Here is a 21,363-nt window from a genome sequence, read left to right on the forward strand (position 1 = left end):
TGAACTTGCATTTACTAGGACTGTTCTGCATTCATGAAACTATCGTTACATTTTCTTAGTTTTCAACATATTAATTTTACAAGAATTCCTCAAGCAATTACCTAGTATTTGCAGAACCCATTTCCTCTTAATTTTCATCTAAATTGATGTTATTACATACAAAAAAAAAACCACTATGAGGCAAATCAAACACTCCATTGAGGGTGTGGATCTCCATCCTTACAAATACACCATACTTTACAGGACAAAGCCTGGCCCATTTTTTTTAAGATGTCACTGCTTTGAGCAGAAGATTGGATTAGGTGACTGACAGATCTCCTTTCCAATATAAAAGTATTTATCTTCTATTAAACAGCTTTACCAATGGATGTATGTCTTCATTTTTCATCACTTTGTCTTTTAATTTATGATGACGTCATGAGTGGGAGACATAAAAAAGCATACAGATTTCTCTCAGGTTTCTAGGATGCATTAATGCTACAGGGGAAGAACACATACTCTTTTGTCTTCTGTGAGTTAATCACCACTTGGGAGAATTGTGGTCTACCTCAAAACACAAAATGATTGTAGCTTTAGTCCTGTGAATCCTAGCTGGTTTGGTATGATGCATGATGATCTTCTGCCTCACAGTTCCAGACTGGTTAAGACTGTGAAATTATGTCTCCTACTGCCTAGTACAGAGCAAACCAGTTCAGCAAAATCACTGCTACATTACTTGATTTTTACCTCTGTAAGCTTTTCATGTGTGTCATGGTTTGAAAGACAGGTGTCTGTTAAGGAGGGTAGAAATCTCCCTTAGAATAGAGAATATGACCCCTGCCTTCCCTCCTAATTATTATAATAATTCCTAATTATTATAATAATTATAATAACTTTGGAATCAAGGGCTTTCAGGCAAAGATATGGGAAAAGGAGTAACAGTTCTTTACTAGTATCTATAACAAGGCAAACAAGCAACAATCACAGCAGCAACAACAAACAAAACCAGAAACTCAGCGGCAGCTGCGCTGGGCTGCCGGACACCTTCCTTGGTGCAGTTACAGTCAGCGCCAGCAGGGGCGCTGTTGGCTCCCGGCCGGGCAGGGCAGTGCGGTGACTCCGTGCAGCCGCAGGGGGCGCTGTGGCGCGAGCTCAGCTCTGCCTCAGGGGATAATGGCGGCAGGCTGGGCGGCAGGGCGAGGGGCAGCGAGCTGAGGGCAGCGAGCACAGGGCAGCGAGCTGAGGGCAGCGAGCTGAGGGCAGCGAGCTCAGGGCAGCGAGCTCAGGGCAGCGAGCTCAGGGCAGCGAGCTAGAACCACAGCACTGCCTCAGCAGGACAAGGGGCAGCGAGCTCAGGGCAGCGAACTAGAACCACAGCGCCGCCTCAGTAGGATGAGCGGCAGCGAGCTCAGGGCAGCGAGCTGGAACCACAGCACTGCCTCGGCCGGGTATCCAGCAAAGGTGGCAGAAACTCCGCAGGTGCATTCCGGCAGGCAGAAAGGGGCGCGGGGCTCCTCTGCAGCAGCTGTGAGTGCAGCTGGGGAGATGCACGCTCTGGGCGGGGAAAAGGGTCAGAATCCTGTGCCTTTTCCCAAGCGAAAGTTGTCCCAGCAAGGAAGAGAAGGCAGCACAGAGCTGAACTTTCCACAGTCGCAGCGAAAGGGAGACAGCAGGTTCACTGTTCCCCCTCCGATGCCCAGCGAGCAAGTGAAGTTACCCACGGCCAGGTGCTCCCCTCACCACACCCTAGCCACATCATTTGTGTCTTAAGTATTCGGTCGTAATGGTTCCCTAGCAACAAAATGGGGGGAAATTCCCCTGACCTCCAACAATGTGTAGACTGTCACATAAGGCAATTCATGGGTAGTCTCACCTTTTCCCAGAAAAGCTCCAATGACTTCTTTGGCAGCTGTCAGAAGTCAATGATATGGATGACAGAAAAGAAACAGCAAACTTACTTCACAGTCACTGTCACTGTCTTTTACTCACTCTGAGCCACTTCAACCTACAACAGGTTTTCTTCATGTGTTCCCGTTCTGGGACAGGGAGATAGATAGCTCAGTGAAATTGCCCAAGAGTTGGTGACTTGCTTTGGGTGTCTCATGAACCCACCAATATAAGACTTGTGTGGGACAATCATATATTTGCAGGATCAGAAAAATATGGAGAGGGAGACAGGATATCTGGGAGAAGATGCTGAAAAAACAGAAGTCCTACTCCTAACATTAGCAAAAAGATTTCTCCAAAAGCAGAAATCCCACTGTTAGCATCTCTATCATTTTCCTGGCTAGCCATGCTTGAATTCTGCACCAATGGTACTTTTTGGCTAAAGAGGGCGAAGGGATACACATCGTGCACACTACTCCATGAAAAGCTGTGCAGGTAAATAGCAACGATTTTTCTGGTTTTCATATTATTATTTCTTTAATGTAATTGTTATTTGCAATTGCTTTTGTATTCTGCAAAATTAAATGCCATATCACAGTGGTTTGTAGTTATATTTGTCAAATGAATGAGTCCTGAACTGAAATACCAATAAGCCAATTTAGATTGTGCAGGCTTTTCTGAGCCCTTTCTGAGCACTTTTGGAAATCTAATAATGCTTGGCCTTTAGGAAGTAAAATGAGGCTTACTGAAGCTAAGTCTGCTCTAGCATGCTGCTGTATTTTGCTTTCCAGATATCCAAAACCACTGAACTAGCGTGCAAATGTTTTTATCTGAAGGAAAAAATATTATTACACATGTAATACTTAATCAATTTTTTGTGTGTCAGGATGGGAAGGATTTCCACTTACCTAGTTCTTATGAACCAAATGTGTTGCATTTTCACTTAGGTATGTATTCTCCCTCTGTAATGAGCAGAAAATATTTGAGCTAAAACCACTCATTGCATTGGAGGATAGACATGTGGGTCTGTCTGCCTGTATTTATAAAAGTGAAGGCACAAGACTTAGATTATACTAAAAGCTTAATTTCTAAAATTAGATTAGACAAGTTCTGCTTTGTATTTCAAAGGAGTATAAAGTAGAACTTATTTACTTATTTACAGAGGACGGATCTTTTCAGCTTACCGTTATTCACCATACATCCTGCTTTTCTAGTGAAGTTGCAAAATCTTATGCTTCCTATAAACCACTCAGTGTTTCAAGCACTGTTATTTTAGAAGTTAGGGTTCAGCTACAGAATTTATATTTTTATCCCCTGTTTCATTATTTTATACATCTGATATACAGGGTTTTCAATGGTAACTTGCCCTTTCTGCTGCTTGGAAAAGAGAAACGTAACAGTTCTTGATGTCCAGTGGAGTTTGATAAAGACATTAACTTCAATTCTGTAATCACCAAGCATGCACTGTCAACAGCACTGCCTTGCAAAGACTTATAAGAACTAAGAGCAGGAGATTTCTTCACTTTCACTTTAATGTGCACAAAACTTGTCCAGTCTCAAACAGGAAGTAAAGAATGAAGAGGTCATCTTGTCTGGAAGGGGAATTATTTATGTGGTGATAGGATTCTACATTTTTGTGCTGAGTCAGTACTTTATAAATGGCCCTGATACTTCAAAAACCCCTCTGTAGATAATTAAAATTTGGCTATCACCTTCAATGGCATCCAGACTCAAAAAGCGTGTTGGGAAGCAGGAGGAGATGTTCAAGTTCACATAACATCCTTGAAGAATCAAATGGCAAGAATCAGTACCAGAATATGCAAGCTCTGCAATGATTTAGGGAAATAATTTTGTAGTAACTATTTTACTTAACCAGAGTCAACCGACCTCATTATGATTCTAAGACACATCTCTCTATTCTGCTACATGGGTGATTCGCCCCAATCGAGCTCAGAGACACTTCAGAGACCAAGTCAGAGAAGTAGGTATTTGCTTTATTCGGTGCACTGGATGTGTGGGAATTGTTTCCACCAAACACACATACCTCAGTACCCCAAAGACACAGTGTTATAGGTAAAATCATTAATATTAATTACATTCTTCAGGATAGGAATGGTTATACAAATCATTTCTCAGAAGTCATTAATATCATTAGCATGTGCACCACGCATGCTCCGTATGTCCTGGTGGTCTTTGGAGACCCCAAAACCTCCTCCAAGGTGAAGGTCCTTCATGGGATGATTCAGCGGTTTCTGTGCTGGTTTCAAATGCATGCTTAGCTGATAAGCCATCAGGCCAGAGCTGTTACCTACAATTTGAATTTGAATTAAGAGTTCAGCCTTCAGCCCTGGAAGCCACAGACAGGCGCCTGTGCTGGTGGAAGGGGGGCAAAAGCTCAGAGAATCTTTCTCATGGGACAGCTTTCTGAGATTATTAAACACAACCTTACATTAACTAGATTGAATACTGCCAGCAGTGAAGCCCTGGAATTCATGAATGAAGCCTGTGCCCACATTCTTAGGACTGCACAATAAACTTATCTATTTGCTACTGAAAAATAAAACCTGAGAACAACGAGATTCCAGTTCTTCACCATCTCTTCCTTGTGGGAGCCATTAGAGGGAGGACATGGCTGTAGACTCTCTTCTACACCCAATTCTTAGATACTCTTTTTTCTCAGAAATACACAAATAGAGCTTACACTACTTACAAAATGTCACGGAAAGCAGGAAAAAACACAAGAAAAACAAAATTAGTTTTATTAAAAAAATACAATTGTGAATACCACTGTAATAAATAATTTTCTTGTGTGTATGATCCTCCTCAAAAGAGCTGTGCACTTAGCAAAATATAACATAACTATAACTTGTGAAATGGGACCCAGGAACAGGTTTCTTCGGCATTTCTAAAGTAATCATATGTGCATGTATTTCATGTCCTGGAATTAGGAAGATTTTCCTTTTTCTGTTCCCAAGACAAAGAAAATGGCCATCCAAAAAAGGGCTGTTCTTCCTAAATGTCCAAATAATTATATTATCCCCAAAGTGTGTATCAGAAGAGTAATGAGCAGTAACCAAGTAGTGCCAGCTATATCATGAGGAAATTAAATCCCCAAAACGCTTTTCAAAGAAAGATAGAAAAAAGCTCAGTATAATTAATTTCCAAACCATAGTTGCCAAGACATTTACATCATCTTTTTCAGGCTTAGCTGTGAGCATGTGGTATTTGGACTGAAAATGCCCTGTATGTGTGGCATCTTGTCTTGTTGCACTATCATCTTTTAGGAAAATCAAAGTATTGAAAAAAATTCTTGACAGGATGGAAAACAATATTTCTGCAGGAAATGGAGAGCTTAGTTGGAGAAGGAAGAAAAAAAATGTTCAGAAGATGACCTATCAAGAACTAGCTATGAAATTCATGATGTTCATAGACCTAAAGTGCTTTACTTGAAAGAAATTTCCAATGAAAGACATATTTGCCTAAACTTGAGAAGGTAGAAACTTTGATATTTATATAAATACCTCAATATCTAGCCACATATACAGAAGCCTGAATTCAATGGTTTTTATAGTATAATAATTATTTTAACTTCATTACGTTTTCTCTTGAGTTACAACAATATAGAAGATTGCCATCACACAATAAATAGAAAAAGTTAATATCCCCTTCAGTAGATAGAACACAGAACATTTGAGCTGTCAGATTTTCACAATAGAGGAAAAAAGTCTTCCACTGCTTTCTCTAGGTCTTTTCTATTTGGATATCTGTAAAAGAAAGAATTATATGAAAAAATTAGCAAATTACAAAATGATGAAGACACAGAACATTTCGTAGCTTTAGGCCCCTTTCCTAGAGTTTGTGGGTACAAAAGTTTCCTTCATTGTCAAAGTTAAAGCTCTAAAATGAAATTCATTAAAAGATCGAACAGAAAAAGAAGATGGTCATGGAGGAAAATAAAGTGGTAGTTCAAACACACTAGTGGGAAGTGTTCTTTAGCAAATACAGTGAGATTGTTGTTGCTTTGGTCCCCCTTTCTTTTAAAAATATTTTAAATTCTTTCAAATACATTTAGAGGTCTATCTGTCAGTATCCTCAGCTGTATATCCCCAGGCCCTAACTCTTTGGTCTGGAGATTTATAGCTGCAGGATCAGCAGGCTTACCTACAAGTTTACTGTCATAAAGTGTAGCAGGGGGGGATTTGGGATGCAATTGTTGCAGTGCTTTAGAAGTCAGCAAGAATGGAAAGAAAAACCTCAATACTTTCACCCTTCTGTTCCACACCACAGGATGTTTCATAGATTTCCGATATTTGATCATATATTTTCTTGCTTTGCTGAGACAGAATGGCAGAGCTTGAGACCTGCTCAAGTGGCTGTGATGGATTCCTATCTCCTTCCTCATTGCCATCACAACCCTTACAGGTGTCCATGAACAACTGTTTCTATAGCAAAAGTGTGAGCAGGAAAAAAGAGTAATTTGGGTTGTTATATATCTTCACATCACATTTTCCTTTGTATATCTTTTCTTTTGATTTAAAAAAAACAGATTCATTATTTGATGTACCAAAGAGAGCACGATGAGTTATGATGGTGCGTTTGTAAAACACAGAATGGGAAGCTGAATTTCTCTTGAAGGCTCTGGCTGTTGAAACAAGAGGTTAAATAAACCAGCCTTGTATCTATGCTCCAATGACCAGGGATGATTCATGCTGTGTGGAATTTGCTACTGATTTTCTCTTTGTCATTTATACTTACATTTCAGCTCTCTGTCTTCAAAAGATGCATCTCTGCAGTCATGTGTATCCTTATCTTTTGACAGCTCTGTAAGCAAAGGACATACATACACATAGTAGTGAGCGTAGCTTAACCTTTTCGTATAGTGATAAACCTGTATTAAAAATTGCCATCTCAGACCACCCAGGAACAAAGTGTCTTGAATGCAGAGCAAGAGATAAGATTAGGACAAAATGCTGTGTCCATTTGGGTGAGTATTCTCAAGAGGGATTTTCTTAGGAAAAAAGCCAATGACCTGTGGCAGTCTCCAAATAAAAACAACAAATTAAAAATAAATCGACCAATAACCATTCTGAGAGGTAGCAAAGGGATTTTAATCTCTCCTCTCCTGCTGTACATATTAAGTCTCCTCACCCTTTTCTTAATTTTCTTCAATACCACCTGTCATAGTGGTACTGGCCTTCCACTGAACTTTGCTGATAGTAAATAGCATCAATATCGCAACAGGGGAACTAAAGCTTCCCTGTGTTTCTCTCAACAGGGCCAAACTCTCTGTCATGAATGTTGTCACAAAGACCCTCAAATGCAGGCTATAATACTGGAGAAAACACAGGAACATGACAATGCTGTTCAAATTGCTGCACAGACTCCACATCAGGATGTGACACCATTCTGAGGTAGTACATTCCAGCTAGCCTGTCCTGTCCTATTGCAAACTTTCCAAAACACAGCATACTGCTCTGTCCTATTCTTGTGCATATTAGGAGTGCATCTGCTCCTGGAACAAGTATGCTTTTCTTTCATATTCTCCTTTCAAAAGGATGACACAGTCATGAAAAGCTACTTTTCAACTGTAATTTATAATTGTTACGTAAGTGAAAAGTAGAAAGCGAAATCAGAATTAATCTAGATCTCCATTTGGTTGACACCATTGCAAAGTTAACTCTCAAGCAATTATTTCTACAAGAATCACACTCTGCTAGATTTATTTCATAGATACATACTTGCTATTGATGAACTCGCCACAGGTGTTCTATTGCTGTTATTTGCCCTGGCTGAAAGAAAACAAAAGAAAATAAAAAATCAAAAAGAAAACAAAATGGTTGGTTTAGATCCAATGAGAGGTTTAGACACACTGGTGGGAGTGGCACAATTAACATACTGTAACGATTCATTCTCAAAACACTAAATTCAAAGACTTTAAAATAAATTCTTCAGGGCTCCCAGTCTGCTAGTTTCCTTTCCAATTTCCTTTCCTTGTTCCTAAGCCAGAACTCCATTGATACTATACACTAATGTCAGTGGAAGATACTTGTTCAAGTTGTTTCTCACCACATATTTTCACTCAGAACTTGAACATATCGGACAATAGGAAACAAAAAGGGGATGACTTTCTCAGTGCTTTTTGAGGGGAAAAATACCCACATTCTGAGGAGATTCTGCTCTGAAAGAATCACTTGTCGAGTCACCCAGGACAGCTTGGGGTTTTAAACAAAAACCTGTTACCACTACTATGATATTTGAATCAACTTGTACTTTATGACCCATACACACACACTCACATGTGTATGTGTGTGTGTGTGTGTATATATATATATATATATATTTTAAAAAATATACATAAAACATAGTCATGATAGTCATATATATCATGACATGTATATACATTATCACATATACATACAAATGATAAATATTACTTAGGCAACCTAGGAAACTCCTGACATTCACTGAAATCCCCACTGGGAATCTTTCAAGCAGTCAAGGATTTTGCTGTCCCTTCTTCCACTTCCATGTCCTATTCCTATCATGTTCTTAGGGCAAGTACCTTCTTATACCTGCAGGGTTATCTACAGGCCTTTTGTAGCCTGTTAGTATAGCCTGCAAGCCTGTTAAGCTTATGAATATTCTCCCAGGACATGTTTCCATAGCCCACCCACAACCAACCAATGAAATGAAAAGAAACTAACAGTACTTCTTGCAGTTTAAGCTACAATTTGCAAACATTTTTTTACTTTGTTTTGGATGCTAACTATGTTCTTTTTAAAGTCAGATACCCTTAAAACTATTTCTACAAGTTTTTCTTTTTTTCTTTTGTTAGCTAGTTAGTGAAAACAAATTATTGCCAATGCTTTAGCTTCTCAACATTTTGGGATGCTGAAAATGTCAAATTTAAATTAGTGAAGTGCACTAAAAAAGCCCAAAACTTAGTGAGGAAATCAGTGAAGTGGTGTAAAGCCTGAGTGGGAATATTCTCTTAAAAAAAGAACTTCTCACAGTTCAGTGAAGTTTTTCAGAGCATGCAGGAAAAAACCCACTAGAAAACCCCTAGTACCCTGTCTGCTACCAGCATTCTGATCCCTGGTCAAAAGGGAGGACACAGAGCAGGAATCTTCAATTTCCAAACAAACCCAGCTTTGATATTTGACTAGGCACATATCTTGCTGCTCTACATCGTTATCTATGAGATTAACAGACATGGATGGGTAAGTGGTTTGTGAGGGACTGATAAACTGTTCCACTCTGGTAACTTGCTAGTATTTACCTAAGTCCTGCAAAGAAAGGGAAATAAATTGTGTGGTAAAAAATTGTCTCATTCCACTCAGGGAGGATGAATTAACAGAACAGACTAACAATAACTGAGGTACTCTAAAATAAGTAATTTGAATACCTTTTCTCATGCAGAGCATAAATAGAAGCCCAGTTCCAACAAAAGCAGTAACAATGAGAGCTGCTCCAACAAAGCGTCTGCTCTCAGTCTGGAGAATGCCATCAGCTGAATCTTCAAGAAAAACAAGTGAGGGATATGACATTACATAATTGCATAAAATCCTCCTCTTTCCTTTAATTTTCTCTGTATTACTTTTGCTATGAGCAGGTCAAACATGATTACAGCATTACAGATTGTGTCTAAGGGCAGGTGCTAATGGTGCACTTAACCACATTTTGTTCACATAAAGGAAAAAAAGATGGAATATCTTAACATTTGTCTTTGTTCCCTGCATTCCATGTGATAGTGCCTTTGATCTCATCACAATTCTGCTTGTCAAAGTGTTATATTTAGTTTACTTTCTCATCAGAACTACAGGATAAAACTAATTGAGAGAACAGTGTCCCTTTCAACAGTTAAAGCTCTGAATGCAAATGATAAGTGGTCTCCTTGAATCCCAGATACTTTTCTTGTTAAAACCAACCTTGCCCACTGAAAGAATGACTTGGCTTTCTCACTCTAACCTGCCTGTTTCAAGCCCTTATCAGACCCAAAAATTGTGTCAGCACAGGTGTTTTTCAAACTAGGTGGTGAACAGGACATGGGAAAGGACCTGACCAAGTAACAGTCTGACAAACAGAAATACTATTTTTGAGTTGGATCAGGTCTCCAGTCTGGTTGAAAATATATCAGGCTACAATGCAGAAAACAATAAGCAAAAGCAAAAGAAGCAGGGAAGCTGCCCAGTTAAAAGGTCTAATGAGGAACTGTGTTAGTCTTGTCCATTTTTTCCTTCTATCCAGACTTTATGAGGAAAAAAATCTGTGTACGATTAGTGAAATTTAAATATGCTCAAAGCAAAGGCTGCAGTGGCAGCAAAGGACCATATTGTTCACATTTATTTGACAGTAATCATCAACAAAATAGAATATTCTTTGAAGATGTGTTTAATTTATATGGGAGGGTTTCATTTCCAGGTGCTGAGTTGCATGTCTTCCAAATAATGGAACTTTTTTAATATTTAGCCTCAATTTTCACATAACTGCAGGTCACACAAAATTCCTGTCTTTAAATTCTGACCACACATGCATGATGAATATGTTAGTATGGTGGAAGTGTACATTAATAACAAAATTTGATAACATAGGTATCTCTTTCTAGCCTTTTCAAAGTTAGATAGGAAAGAGAACCCAATCATGGCTGATTCAACTCATACAAAATTACATTAGCACCCTGAAGTGTATTACCATAAATGAAATTTAGAAATGTTACCTGCTATGTGTAAAATGGCAGATGTATTTTCTTGCAGCTCTTTATTCCAGAATATACAGTAAAAAATCTCGTCAATTTCACTTTTGATTGTAAGAGTACTTGTCACACGGTACAACTGGTCACTTCCAGTTTCATATCTTGTGTTTGCCTTATCAGTCAAATCTTCATAGTCTCTGTTTTGCCATATCACTTCAGCCTCTGGGTGTCCTTCTGACTGACATGTCAACTTCCATTCCTTGTGTCCTGTGCTCACCACTCCTTGGGTTATAATTCTGTAAGGGGCTAAACAATTGGGAATAAAAATAATTACTAGTATGAAGTTAGAAGAACAGCATGTATTAAATGCAGGACACCTTTTCCTTCACTCCAGCCCCCAGGGTCAAGTTTCAGCTTGCATTTTGACAGGAAAAGTAAATAACACTATTGTGTCTGTAACCGGAGGTATGGGATTTATTAAAATTTTGATATGGTTTAGAAAGCTCACTAGCTTTATGGCCTTTGTATTGTCTACATGATTTTGCAACCCCATTCCTCACAGGCCATTGGGGAATTAAATGACTGAACATGGATTCAACCTAAACAGAAATGCCAAGTTATACAGATGCACAAGCTCTGACGGACAGCTCCTGTCTCCAGAGAGGCTTTTTTAACTGCTCATGCAGACATGTCTTATTTCATGGTCTCCTCTGAAATCTTTTAAGAGTAACAGAAAGTATTGAACCTCTGGTAGTAGCACACTCACCCTTAACTTTTAGATGGACTGTCTTGTAGTCAGCTCCCCCATACTCAACAATACAGCGGTAATCCCCTGCATCTCTGAGTTTCACATCAGTGATCTGAAGGAGAGACTGTCCCAAGTTCAGATTCTCTTTCAACAATTTTATTCTTCCCTTAAAGTCACTGTCCTGACCTTTGAAGTTTTCCTCTCCTTTGTAAAGTACATAAACCTGCTTCGACTCATCTTTCTTTTCCCAGCTGACACTTAAATCTTTAAACTGTAATTTCCCATTCACTGGAAATGTGCATTCCATGGTCACATTGTTCCCATGTTCCACAGTGTAGAGTGACTGGGGAGCTTCAACAGTGAATAAAGCTGAAAAATAAAATTTGGAAGAAAACTTAGTTTTCCAGTAATATGCATAATCTTTGAAATCATGTCTTATCATATCCACAGGAGATTTTAAGGGCCAAAGCATCTGCTGTGTTCTGAAAAGTGAATCATTTTGGTATGTACTTGTCCAAGTGTGTGACAAAACAAAAGACATCTGCTGTGTGCATACACACTGTGTACTTACACATGTGCTTTGTGCCCACACGCAGTAGGAAGCTGTACTAAAAACAGTGAACGGTGTATGCACAGCCCCTCAGCTGTTGCTTTGAGAGCACTGCCATAGTAACAAGCAAGCGTTAGTGCCTCTGATGGGAATATTCTGTTTATATAAATGCCAGTTGTTTTCACACACAGTGTTAAAGAATGCACAAAAATTCCCAGGTCTTATGCTGCCAATAAAATGTTTTGTGTGATGCAAATGGTACCTTGTTTGAAATGGTGTCTCTGCTGGAACACTGTCAGGGATTTTACCTGGCCCCATATCAAAGCACATGCATTCAGTTTAATGTAAAACCATGCTAGGACCTTTTTATTTAAAACACTACGGGAAAAAACCCTCAAATGCTAACAGCTAAAGGAAAACTGGGGAAATTGACGCTTCTGTGCTTATAAATGGAAAGAGAACATACTAAAACTGTTCTACTGCTTCTTATGTCTTGGCTTCTTACCATTTAGGAAATGCCAGTAGAATAAAAATATGTACAAAAGCAAAGGCCTTCCCATGATGTAGAGAGAACCTAAAATGATAAAATAATAGAAAAATATAAATACATACTCATTTTCCGACTTGAACTCAAAAATATACATTATAGTTGGTCCACACAAAGAACTGGACAGAAGACACTGAATTCCACCCTAATCAAAAAGAGGATGAGGCTGCACCCAAAAGATAATCAGGTAGAGATCTTCCTGCATGGGTCCAGGAAGAACATCTTACTTTATATGCTTTAAACACCTGTCCTTGGTTATGGCTAAATAGATGCTTTATCATTATCTGCCAGTTAGTAAATAAGGACTTACAAATACCCAACTTTCCCCCTAACTCTAGCAGGGAGTGTTGCTCCTAGCAGGAGAATGAAAGAATTTTCTATACTCAGTCACTGTAGGAAATAGAATTTGGTTCTTCTCTGCCTGTTTTACTTTAACATACTATGAACACACCCTGCTTTTTCACCCTGATTTCACAGTACTTATCACAAGGCTCACAAAGTTACATACCACTGTAAAAACAATTCATATGGTAGTTCATGTCTTAACAAGTAGTTACACAATAACAACTATTTAACAACTATTTACACAATAGTGCTTTTGTAAAATAGTGGCAAAGCTAAACAATTTACAAGCAAAATCTATTGTCTTGAATTTCTGCTGCTTTACCTCTGAAAATGTATTTCAGAGCTAAAGCAGCAGAAATAACTTTTCAAGGCAAAAGTTATTTCATTTTCTGTTTTCCCCCTCTTTACTGACATAGGCTTTATACTCCTACACAACATTTTAACATTATAAAATGCTTATTTTTGTCAACTCATACATTTAACCTTCACACACCCACTGCTTTTGGTAAGTCTGTCTTTTAAGTCAGAACAATACTAATGTCCAGTACTGCCATCATTTTTCAAATTACTGTTAAGAAAATTTCAAACACTGTAACGGAAATCTTTCATGATTACAGAAAGTGGTAGATTTTTTTCTAAATAAAGTCCTAATTTTGGATACCCAAACATCCACAAAAATAAGAAAAGATTGCCTTTAGCTGTTTTCTAGTGGTAGTTACACAATTTGTGTAAGAAATTAGACAGCTGCAATACCCATTACTCTTCCTAACTGGTGAAATTCTATCTTGACTGTCATTTTTCACAATTTTTATAAGTTGTTTTGTCCTTATTTCTCTGATTCTCAACGTTAAGATGATAGTGAAACAACAATATTTTCCTGAGTTCATACGACACGTGCCTTTACAGTGTTGTGGGTTAAGGGAACTAGACTAGTCATAAGAATTCGATTCAAACTATTTCTTTTAATCAGATTGCTGCTGCCTGATCCCAATAGCTGATTTGCAGAAAGCAACACATATGGAGCTGAGAAAGGGAGTTAATCTACTACACTGTTAACAATATATGCATATTCTGAAAACAGGTGCAGGAAAAATACCAAGAAGATTCTCAGGGATCCAATTCATTGATAAATCCTAGGCTTGCAGTTAGGTACTGAATTTATTCCTTAGGCACAAGTGATGTTCCTGAAAGCACTAGAAAATTGCTGCCTAATCCTGTGGGTGTCCAAGAGCTTCTGTGAATGTGTATGCATCGGAATGCCTCCATCATGATTCCATTGCTGGAGTAACAAGCAGTCCAGAGCACCAACTAAGCTCCAAAGCAAAGCTTCTTAAACAAGAGAGGCATACCAATCTCACAAGCATGCTATGATCACACTTACTCTGGAGACAAGCCTGCAGAAGGGCCAGCTGCTGAGACTGATGGGTATTGTTGTGCACTCCCCTTGTCAGAATGACCAGAGTTGCAGCACATTCAGACTAATTTTTTTCTTTTTTATTATTTTTTTTAAAGAATAGAGGCTGTAGACTGCTCGGAGCAAAGTATGCTGCTTGAAATACTACACTGCTTGGAACAAACAGCATGCGCACTACAGTCAGGAAAGGTACCCATACTCATGCATGCAACCCTTATCCACCTTTTTGACAGGAAATCTGAATGTTGGTGTGATCTCCAGAAAAGGTGTTCTGATTAGCTCCTGGAAGATGGATGACAAATTAGCTTTTATAGTTTTAAGACCCATATTTATGTCCTGCAATTGCTGAATTTTACTAGCGTGCTTTCCCCACAGTTTAGGAAAACAAGCTTTACAATACACAAAAGAAGTATGACTTTTACTTACAAATTTCCTCAAGACTGAAAGTCTGCTGCTGTATTCAATTCTTCACTTTCAGAAAGAAAAAATGTAGGTCCAGGTCAAATCCAGATGGGCATGAAAAAAAGAAAACCACTGCAATAACCATTATAGACCCTTCTCTTGTTTCACCCTGAACAGAAGGATCCTCTGGATCAGTTAAAGCAGTTTGAGACCTTGATGCCAATGAAAGTCCTTTACTAAAGCTATCTGCTTACTGTTTTTCTTACAAAACCTACCACAATATTCCTTCTCCTCTCCTGCCAGCTTCCAACATCTGCAGCAAATAGTTTTTTAAAAGCAAAATATATTCACTGTGCAAAATGCTCTTCAGTACTGCTGCTGTATGTTTCCCCCACAATCAAATGAAGAGTATAGGAAAACCAGAACTATTTGTCAAAAGGCTTCATGTGACAACTTAAAGGTTGATGTAAGTCCACCTACTTCTTTAGAAAACTTCCCTATTACTGGAAAGTTCCCCAGTAGGGAAAATTCTTTATTGCTAACAGTGGTTCACCATAACCAGAGGCATAAATGTTGCAAAAATTAGAACATAAAATGCCACAAGCATTTAAGAAACATGTAATCCAGTCAAAGCTGTGTGTGACTAACAGTCCTTGGAATATCAGTGGCAAGAGTCACCCTTCTACAAAAATTCAGGATCCCTAGATTATTATGTGCCAAACAGCTGCTAACTATGACTAGAACTTTCTACACGATTTATTTATTTCTGTAAAGGTCATAGGAATAGGAATAATGTTGGAATACTGGGAAGAGCATTTCCTACCCTCCTCTGGTAAGGACAGGTATTCTCTTCCCAAGATTTGGACACAGTGAAGGATGCTTGCCTTGCTACCGTGCAGTGAAACAACAGTTCTTAATCCTTTGCGCTAGGTTAGCAAAAGCTACAGAGCACCGTCTTTTTCATATTTGTGATACTAGAAGTCATTTAAGAATACAAACACCACCACCCCCCCCATACGCACACCACCACCCCTACCCCCACCCCCCCACCCCCAGGATTAGAAGCAAAATTATGTACTCACATGAAATTGTGGACTGTGGTGGGAGAACAGGTCAACAGCACAAAATACAACTTTAAACATAGGTTTTTCAGTGTAAAGTCATCCACTTAAGCTGTCTTCGCCTACCTCAGAAAAGGACTGAGATTCTTGGAAGAGTTAAAATACTGTGAAATGTCCACTTAAAAGTTTTCAGTGTTTTCTTCTTTCCACTTGACAGCCCGCTCACAGTATCTGTCATGGGAGCATAACCACATAATACACAGAACTGGTTAAGGTTAAGGTTTTTACTTGATGTTTGAGACGAACATGGAAACAACGGTACATAAAACAACTCAATGTAACATTTAGGTTCTAACAACCTGAAACTACCTCAGGAGGTTGAGGGGGTGGATATCCGCAGTAGGTGAGACAGATGAATGTTAATTTCCACTGTTTTTTTTTTTTTTTTCCTGCTCTTAAAAGTAAGCTAAATGACACTGTCTCAGTAAAGGAAAAAAAAAAGGTGCAACAGAGAGAAACTGAAACACATTTGCAAAATTCTATGAGATCACAGAAGCTGCTGGTGTAGCAACCTTTCAATGTGAGCAAATTAGTTTCCGCTTTTTCATCTCTTGCCTCGAGGTCACAGAGTTGCATTTTCCATGTAAATGTTTAGTAGCAAATAAAAGACCTGGACAGGTGGGGTTTTGGTTGGCTGGGTTTCATTTTGTTCCTATCGTTTAATTTTGTTGCGTATACACACATACTCCTGTTTATACATATACACACCTACATGCACACAAACACATTTTACTGCACAGTTCTAAACTGATGTGGTGCGGCTTGGGTTTTGGGGTTTTTTCACCTGTTGCACAACAAATTTCCCAGGCACCTATCTCAGTCCTGCCCGTCACCGGGCATTCCCAAGGAGCGCAAATGCCTTTAGGGACAATGCTCCCGGGCAGGCTCCGGCAGCCGCCGCAAGGCAGGAGGAGGTCGATGGAGCTCCGGGATGGGGCTAGCGGCAGCGGGGAGCTGTGCTCCGGCTCCTCCCTGCCTGGCTGCTCTTCCCTGCCTAGCTGCTCTTCCCTGCCTAGCTGCTCTTCCCTGCCTGGCTGCCCTTCCCTGCCTGGCTGCCCTTCCCTACCTGGCTGCTTTTTCCTGCCTGGCTGCTCTTCCCTGCCTGGCTGCCCTTCCCTACCTGGCTGTTTTTCCTGCTGGAGGCTCTTCCCTGCCTGGCTGCTCTTCCCTACCTGGCGGCTCCTCCCTGCCTGGCTGCTTTTCCCTGCCTGGCTGCCCCTCTCTACCTGGCGGCTCCTCCCTGCCTGGCTGCTCTTCCCTACCTGGCTGCTCTTCCCTACCTGGCGGCTCCTCCCTGCCTGGCGGCGGCCAGGGCTCTGCGGAGCGCGTCCCGGCCCGGCCTCGGTGGGACCCGCTGTGTCACAGCCCGGCCCCGGCCCGGGTCTGCCCCGCCCCCCCCAGCTGGTTGCCGGCCGTGGCAATGCCTGGAATTGCTCCCGGCCGCGGCCCTTCGCGGAAAGCCGTCCTGAAAACCCCCAGCGCCGTGCTCCTCAGCCTCGTGTTTCCCAGCGCTTCAACCGTGGCGCAACAGGGAGTTCTCTGGGCAACTATTTTATTCCTGGGAGCCAAGTGCTCTAGAAAACAAAACCAAAAGCGGCATCAGTGCGCACACCCACCCCCACCACCCCCCCGCTCCACCCCCACCCCATGTCTTTTTCTTTTCCTTTCTTTTTTGTCATTGTGCAATCACATTATGCTCTTCCCAAAAGGCTTACATGACTGATACATACCTAGGAGAAGGATGACTGGTGTCAAAGGACGGGAAATTATGACACACTATCCAGGATATTCATAAACTCCAGGAGTTATGTCCTGCTTCTCCAGAAACAAAGAAGCAATTTATTTAAATAGCTCTGTTCCCTGACGCTTAAAGATCCTTCTGGGAGATAGACCTCCAATTTAATAACCCGATAATACAATCTGGAAATACAGTGTGTTATATGGTTTCTTTGCTGGGATAACATTTCAGATGTTATGAAACATAACCCTAACAAGATCTCTGCTATAACTTTTCTGAAAGAAAGCAGCCCTGAAATAAGAACATTACTCAGGACCATTGGTTACCAAAGAACCAAGGAGATTGTGAGAAGGAGAGGAGACATTGTGAGAACAGTTTATTACTGAGTATATTTACCGGGTGAAATATAAATCAAAGAAAAAATTGTGACCCACGGCAGCATAAAGGTCACAGAGAGGGGTACTGAAGGAGGGAAAGGACACACAAACCCCTATGCTCTCTGTGCCCTAAGCATCAGGTACTGTCACCTGCAGTGTGTCGTTAATGGTTTTATGGGCCATAAGCCATCAGGGGGTTAAGAAACCATCAGAATCCCCACTGGGAAGCCACTGGTTTTTCTTACAGCACATTGGTGTGGAGGTGTTTGACAATAATCAGTTTAATCATGTTCAAATATGCCAAAACCAGATAACGTAAGCCCCTCAGAAAGAATGGTGTAGATATTAGGTTATGCAATAAAAGCTCCCCTGCACACCCCTCACACACACCTCCTAAGACACAATGAGTGCTGTTCCTGATCCTTCCAGACCCTTCCCAGAGGATATGAGTCCAACGGACTCATCTCCACAAGCACAGAGGAGCACAGAGGCCTCAAGGCAGGTAGGAACCCAAATAAAAGACTCAGAGGAAGCTCATACTTTAATAAGCTTCAAATAGTTTAGCAGTAAACGTGACATTTGTAAATGGCAAATTTACTTACACAGCTATGTGGTTTACATGAAGTCACAAAACAGTCTCAAAACCAGACAGAACAGTCATAAACCAGACTGTGAAGTTTCCACCCAATAAGAATAAAAAATTACTAGAAAAACATATGCAGAATGAAGTGGAAGATTCTAGTTTATGATAAATGCTTCAGTTAACTGAGAAGACTAAATAACATAAGGCATTACCCTACAGCAAACAAAAAATGCTGTGTCAAAGCTACAGGTTTATCTTTGCTCTGTGTAGCTACTAGGACTTTCATTCACATATTTCCTATTTTCAAAAGTTGAATAGTAAAACAAAAAAGCAGATAAAAAGTTTCAAGGTTACAGTCATATTTTTTCATTAATGTGAAGTATTAGAAATCTGGAATTTTTGCTGAACAGTCATCCCTAAAATTTAAAAAAAAAAAAAAGTGTCACAAGTTGAAGAGTTAATTATTATGGGCTTAAAATATCTGATAGTCAGTTATGTTTACAGTCAGTACACTTCTAGCATGCTTCAGTAAGCATACTGTAGTAAAACAAGGAAATTGGCTTGCCAAATACTACAAATTCAGGGCATTGATCTGTATTTCTTTTGAACTATTTAGCTATTTTGACTGATAGATTTTGGAATTTAATTTTGTAGATAATCTTTCAAGTTCAATGGAATCAATCAGGCAGATTGATACAGATATAATCACATACTAGATTCCACATACTAGATCTACCAGCTATCTCTTGTATGATATACTTCCTTCTCAATTTGGATTATATCATTGATGAGAATAATGAATCATTTTACAACCAAATCATTATGGTAGAATTCAAACTGATACATCCAAGTGCACTGCATATAAAGATAAGAGGAAGAACGCTTCCTTTATTTCAAATATTTCTTCTGGTTCATCTTCTATGTTTCTCTTTCTTCCTCATCGTGTAAAAAACAGAAATAAATTACCCATAAATATCTGCATTAGCACAAATTATAACTATTTCTATTTTCAGTTGACTCCTGTTTTTTGTTGTTAGGTATCACAATCAACATTTCCAAAGCCTGATTATTTTTGGACCAGCTATTTGTGGAGAAAGTACATGTTATAATTTAGACTTTTTTTTTTTTTTTAAGATAATAAGAACAAGGGAGACATGATTGACTGTCTAATGGCTGCCAGACTGGCATTCCTATAAAATGTTTTTTTGACTGTGCATGGGTCTCTGTAATGGCTGTAATACCTGTAGCTTTCCGGGCTAATAGAACACAGCCTGCCTTCAGAAATTCCAAAAATCTAGCACCATGAAATATGTGATGCTGTCTGATTTTTTCCTGTAGTCTCCATACCATGACCTGACAGACTGGGGATTGGAACAGGATGGACAATATTCCCAGTGTGGCGCCATGATATTGACAGTATCAGTAAAATCACATCATTCAGCTCATGTCTGGAGCAGCAAGTGACATCAGCAAAGAGAGGTGACACCTGCAGCCCTGACTGGAGGTGGGCTCCTGCCAGTGTTGGCAGTCTGATGTAGCTCAAACATGCCTCCCTTCCACAGGCATAAATCACGGTGGCTTCTCATGCCCTATCGAAACTATCCTCCATTCTCTATGCTGCTTCCTAAGTTCTTGATCCTTTCTTCAGAAACCAGTATCATTTCCCTAGCAATAAGCCACAGTTCTGCCCCTCCACCTCCCCATTACCTATTCCTGTATTATTGAAATCTGCTGTCACATTGTGCTAAGCCCTCCACAGATATCAGACCTCTGCAATACAGAGGTCTGCCAGAGCTGTGATATATACTGCACTCTGAAATACCTTTCTCCTCAAGATTTGGGCAGACCAAAATGGTTTGCTTTGCTGCAAGGGGCTCAGGGGATAAAGGTAGATGGTATCTTTGGTAACCTGCTTTGAAGGAAAATCACATTCTGACAAATTTATCTTTGAGAGACCCATCATTCACAATTCTCTCTGATGAAGTCTAGTTAAAGAAAAACCTGTCAGTGGCTGCCAGTGCAGTACTGCCATCTTGTGTGGAGCTGGAGCATACCAAGACATTTCAACCCTGGATATTTGCAGCATCAGAGACCCAGGGTAGAAATTAAATACTAAATACTTTTAGAAGTCACAGACATTTTCAAACTATCACTAAAATAGTTCAATTTCTTGGAAATTCTTGACTTCAAGTTCTTTACTTCAAGTAAAAATGCTAAGTAAATTTCCACGAGAGAAAATACTACTATTTTTTTCTTACTTTTCTCCCATTTTTTGCTCTGCAGTAATTAAAAAAAAAAAGGAGGAAGAAGGGGAAGACATTGTCTTCTTAGTATTTTTTTAACAGAACTTTTCAGAAAATGCTTGCATTTAGAAAATTAGTACTAGTAAAACCAATGTTTGGAGGTCAAGATATCAGCAGATTGAATGAGTAGACTCCTTCTACAAAAAACAAGTATTTCTTGTGGTAAGGTGAGATATCAAAATGCACTATGAGGTTGTGTTTGAAGTGCCATATAGCCTCACAGACTCAGTTTGGAAACTTAAATGAAATACTCTATAATGCCAAAAGTATTCTGGGAATTAGAGCATGTGCTAGTAATGCCAAAGTTGTAGGCTTGGTCCCTGCGTGGTCCATTCACTCAGGAGCTGGGCTCGATGAACCCTGTAGGTGCCTTTCAAGTAAGAATACTCTGTGATTCTGTAATTCTAGCCCTTATCTGTGTCACTGTGTTAAAGGGCAACTGACGGAGCGTAATTTCTGACTCAATATTTGTAAGTATGAAAATTTAATCTCTTTGGATTTCAAAGCCACCCTTAAATTACGGATGATCGTGCCATGAAAACATTCTGACCCACGATGAAAAGCAGAGCAAGATAAGACGTGTTCAGTGTCAAAGACATTTTTAATTCTTTTCCTTGTCAATTTATATGTAGTGCCTAGATACATCACACCAGAGTGATGAGCCTGCCAGGGCCTGT

The 21,363-nt window shown here is 39.8% G+C and overlaps 1 protein-coding gene and 1 long non-coding RNA gene across 4 annotated transcripts; one reads left to right on the forward strand and one right to left on the reverse strand.

The window, feature by feature from the left end:
• The first annotated feature begins 1,270 nt into the window (after positions 1–1,270).
• Positions 1,271–9,397, forward strand: LOC146424819 (uncharacterized). The gene is made up of 3 exons (XR_014846774.1): positions 1,271–2,361; positions 7,142–7,277; positions 9,286–9,397. It is a non-coding gene; the product is annotated as an uncharacterized LOC146424819 (long non-coding RNA).
• Positions 4,599–17,255, reverse strand: LOC146424820 (programmed cell death 1 ligand 1-like). 3 transcript variants are annotated; one of them, XM_085042394.1, is made up of 10 exons: positions 16,966–17,255; positions 15,647–15,856; positions 14,589–14,633; positions 12,362–12,430; positions 11,325–11,675; positions 10,583–10,864; positions 9,272–9,382; positions 7,605–7,655; positions 6,622–6,687; positions 4,599–5,630 (listed from the first exon to the last, which is right to left on the reverse strand). In XM_085042394.1, the coding sequence occupies exons 4-10, from the start codon at positions 12,414–12,416 to the stop codon at positions 5,608–5,610; spliced, it is 939 nt and encodes a 312-aa protein (XP_084898520.1). In that variant the 5' UTR covers positions 12,417–12,430; positions 14,589–14,633; positions 15,647–15,856; positions 16,966–17,255; the 3' UTR covers positions 4,599–5,607. The 3 variants fall into 3 exon arrangements, with proteins under 3 accessions (XP_084898520.1, XP_084898521.1, XP_084898519.1); XM_085042395.1 differs by lacking the exon at positions 16,966–17,255 and having other exon boundaries at positions 15,647–16,077; XM_085042393.1 differs by lacking the exons at positions 15,647–15,856; positions 16,966–17,255 and having other exon boundaries at positions 14,589–15,563.
• Positions 17,256–21,363: the final 4,108 nt, after the last annotated feature.

Source organism: Lichenostomus cassidix, chromosome Z, assembly GCF_008360975.1.
Source record: "Lichenostomus cassidix isolate B80296 chromosome Z, HeHo_3.0, whole genome shotgun sequence".
NCBI classification, from domain to species: Eukaryota; Metazoa; Chordata; class Aves; order Passeriformes; family Meliphagidae; genus Lichenostomus; species Lichenostomus cassidix.

Excerpts from the sequence above, each read along its gene's own strand:
- LOC146424820 (XM_085042394.1), bottom strand. The coding sequence starts at position 12,416 with ATGGGAAGGCCTTTGCTTTTGTACATATTTTTATTCTACTGGCATTTC. Across the intron at positions 10,865-11,324 it reads AGTCCATCTAAAAGTTAAGG|CCCCTTACAGAATTATAACC; the intron begins GTGAGTGTGCTA and ends CCAATTGTTTAG. Across the intron at positions 9,383-10,582 it reads TGCCATTTTACACATAGCAG|ATTCAGCTGATGGCATTCTC; the intron begins GTAACATTTCTA and ends TTTTTCTTGAAG.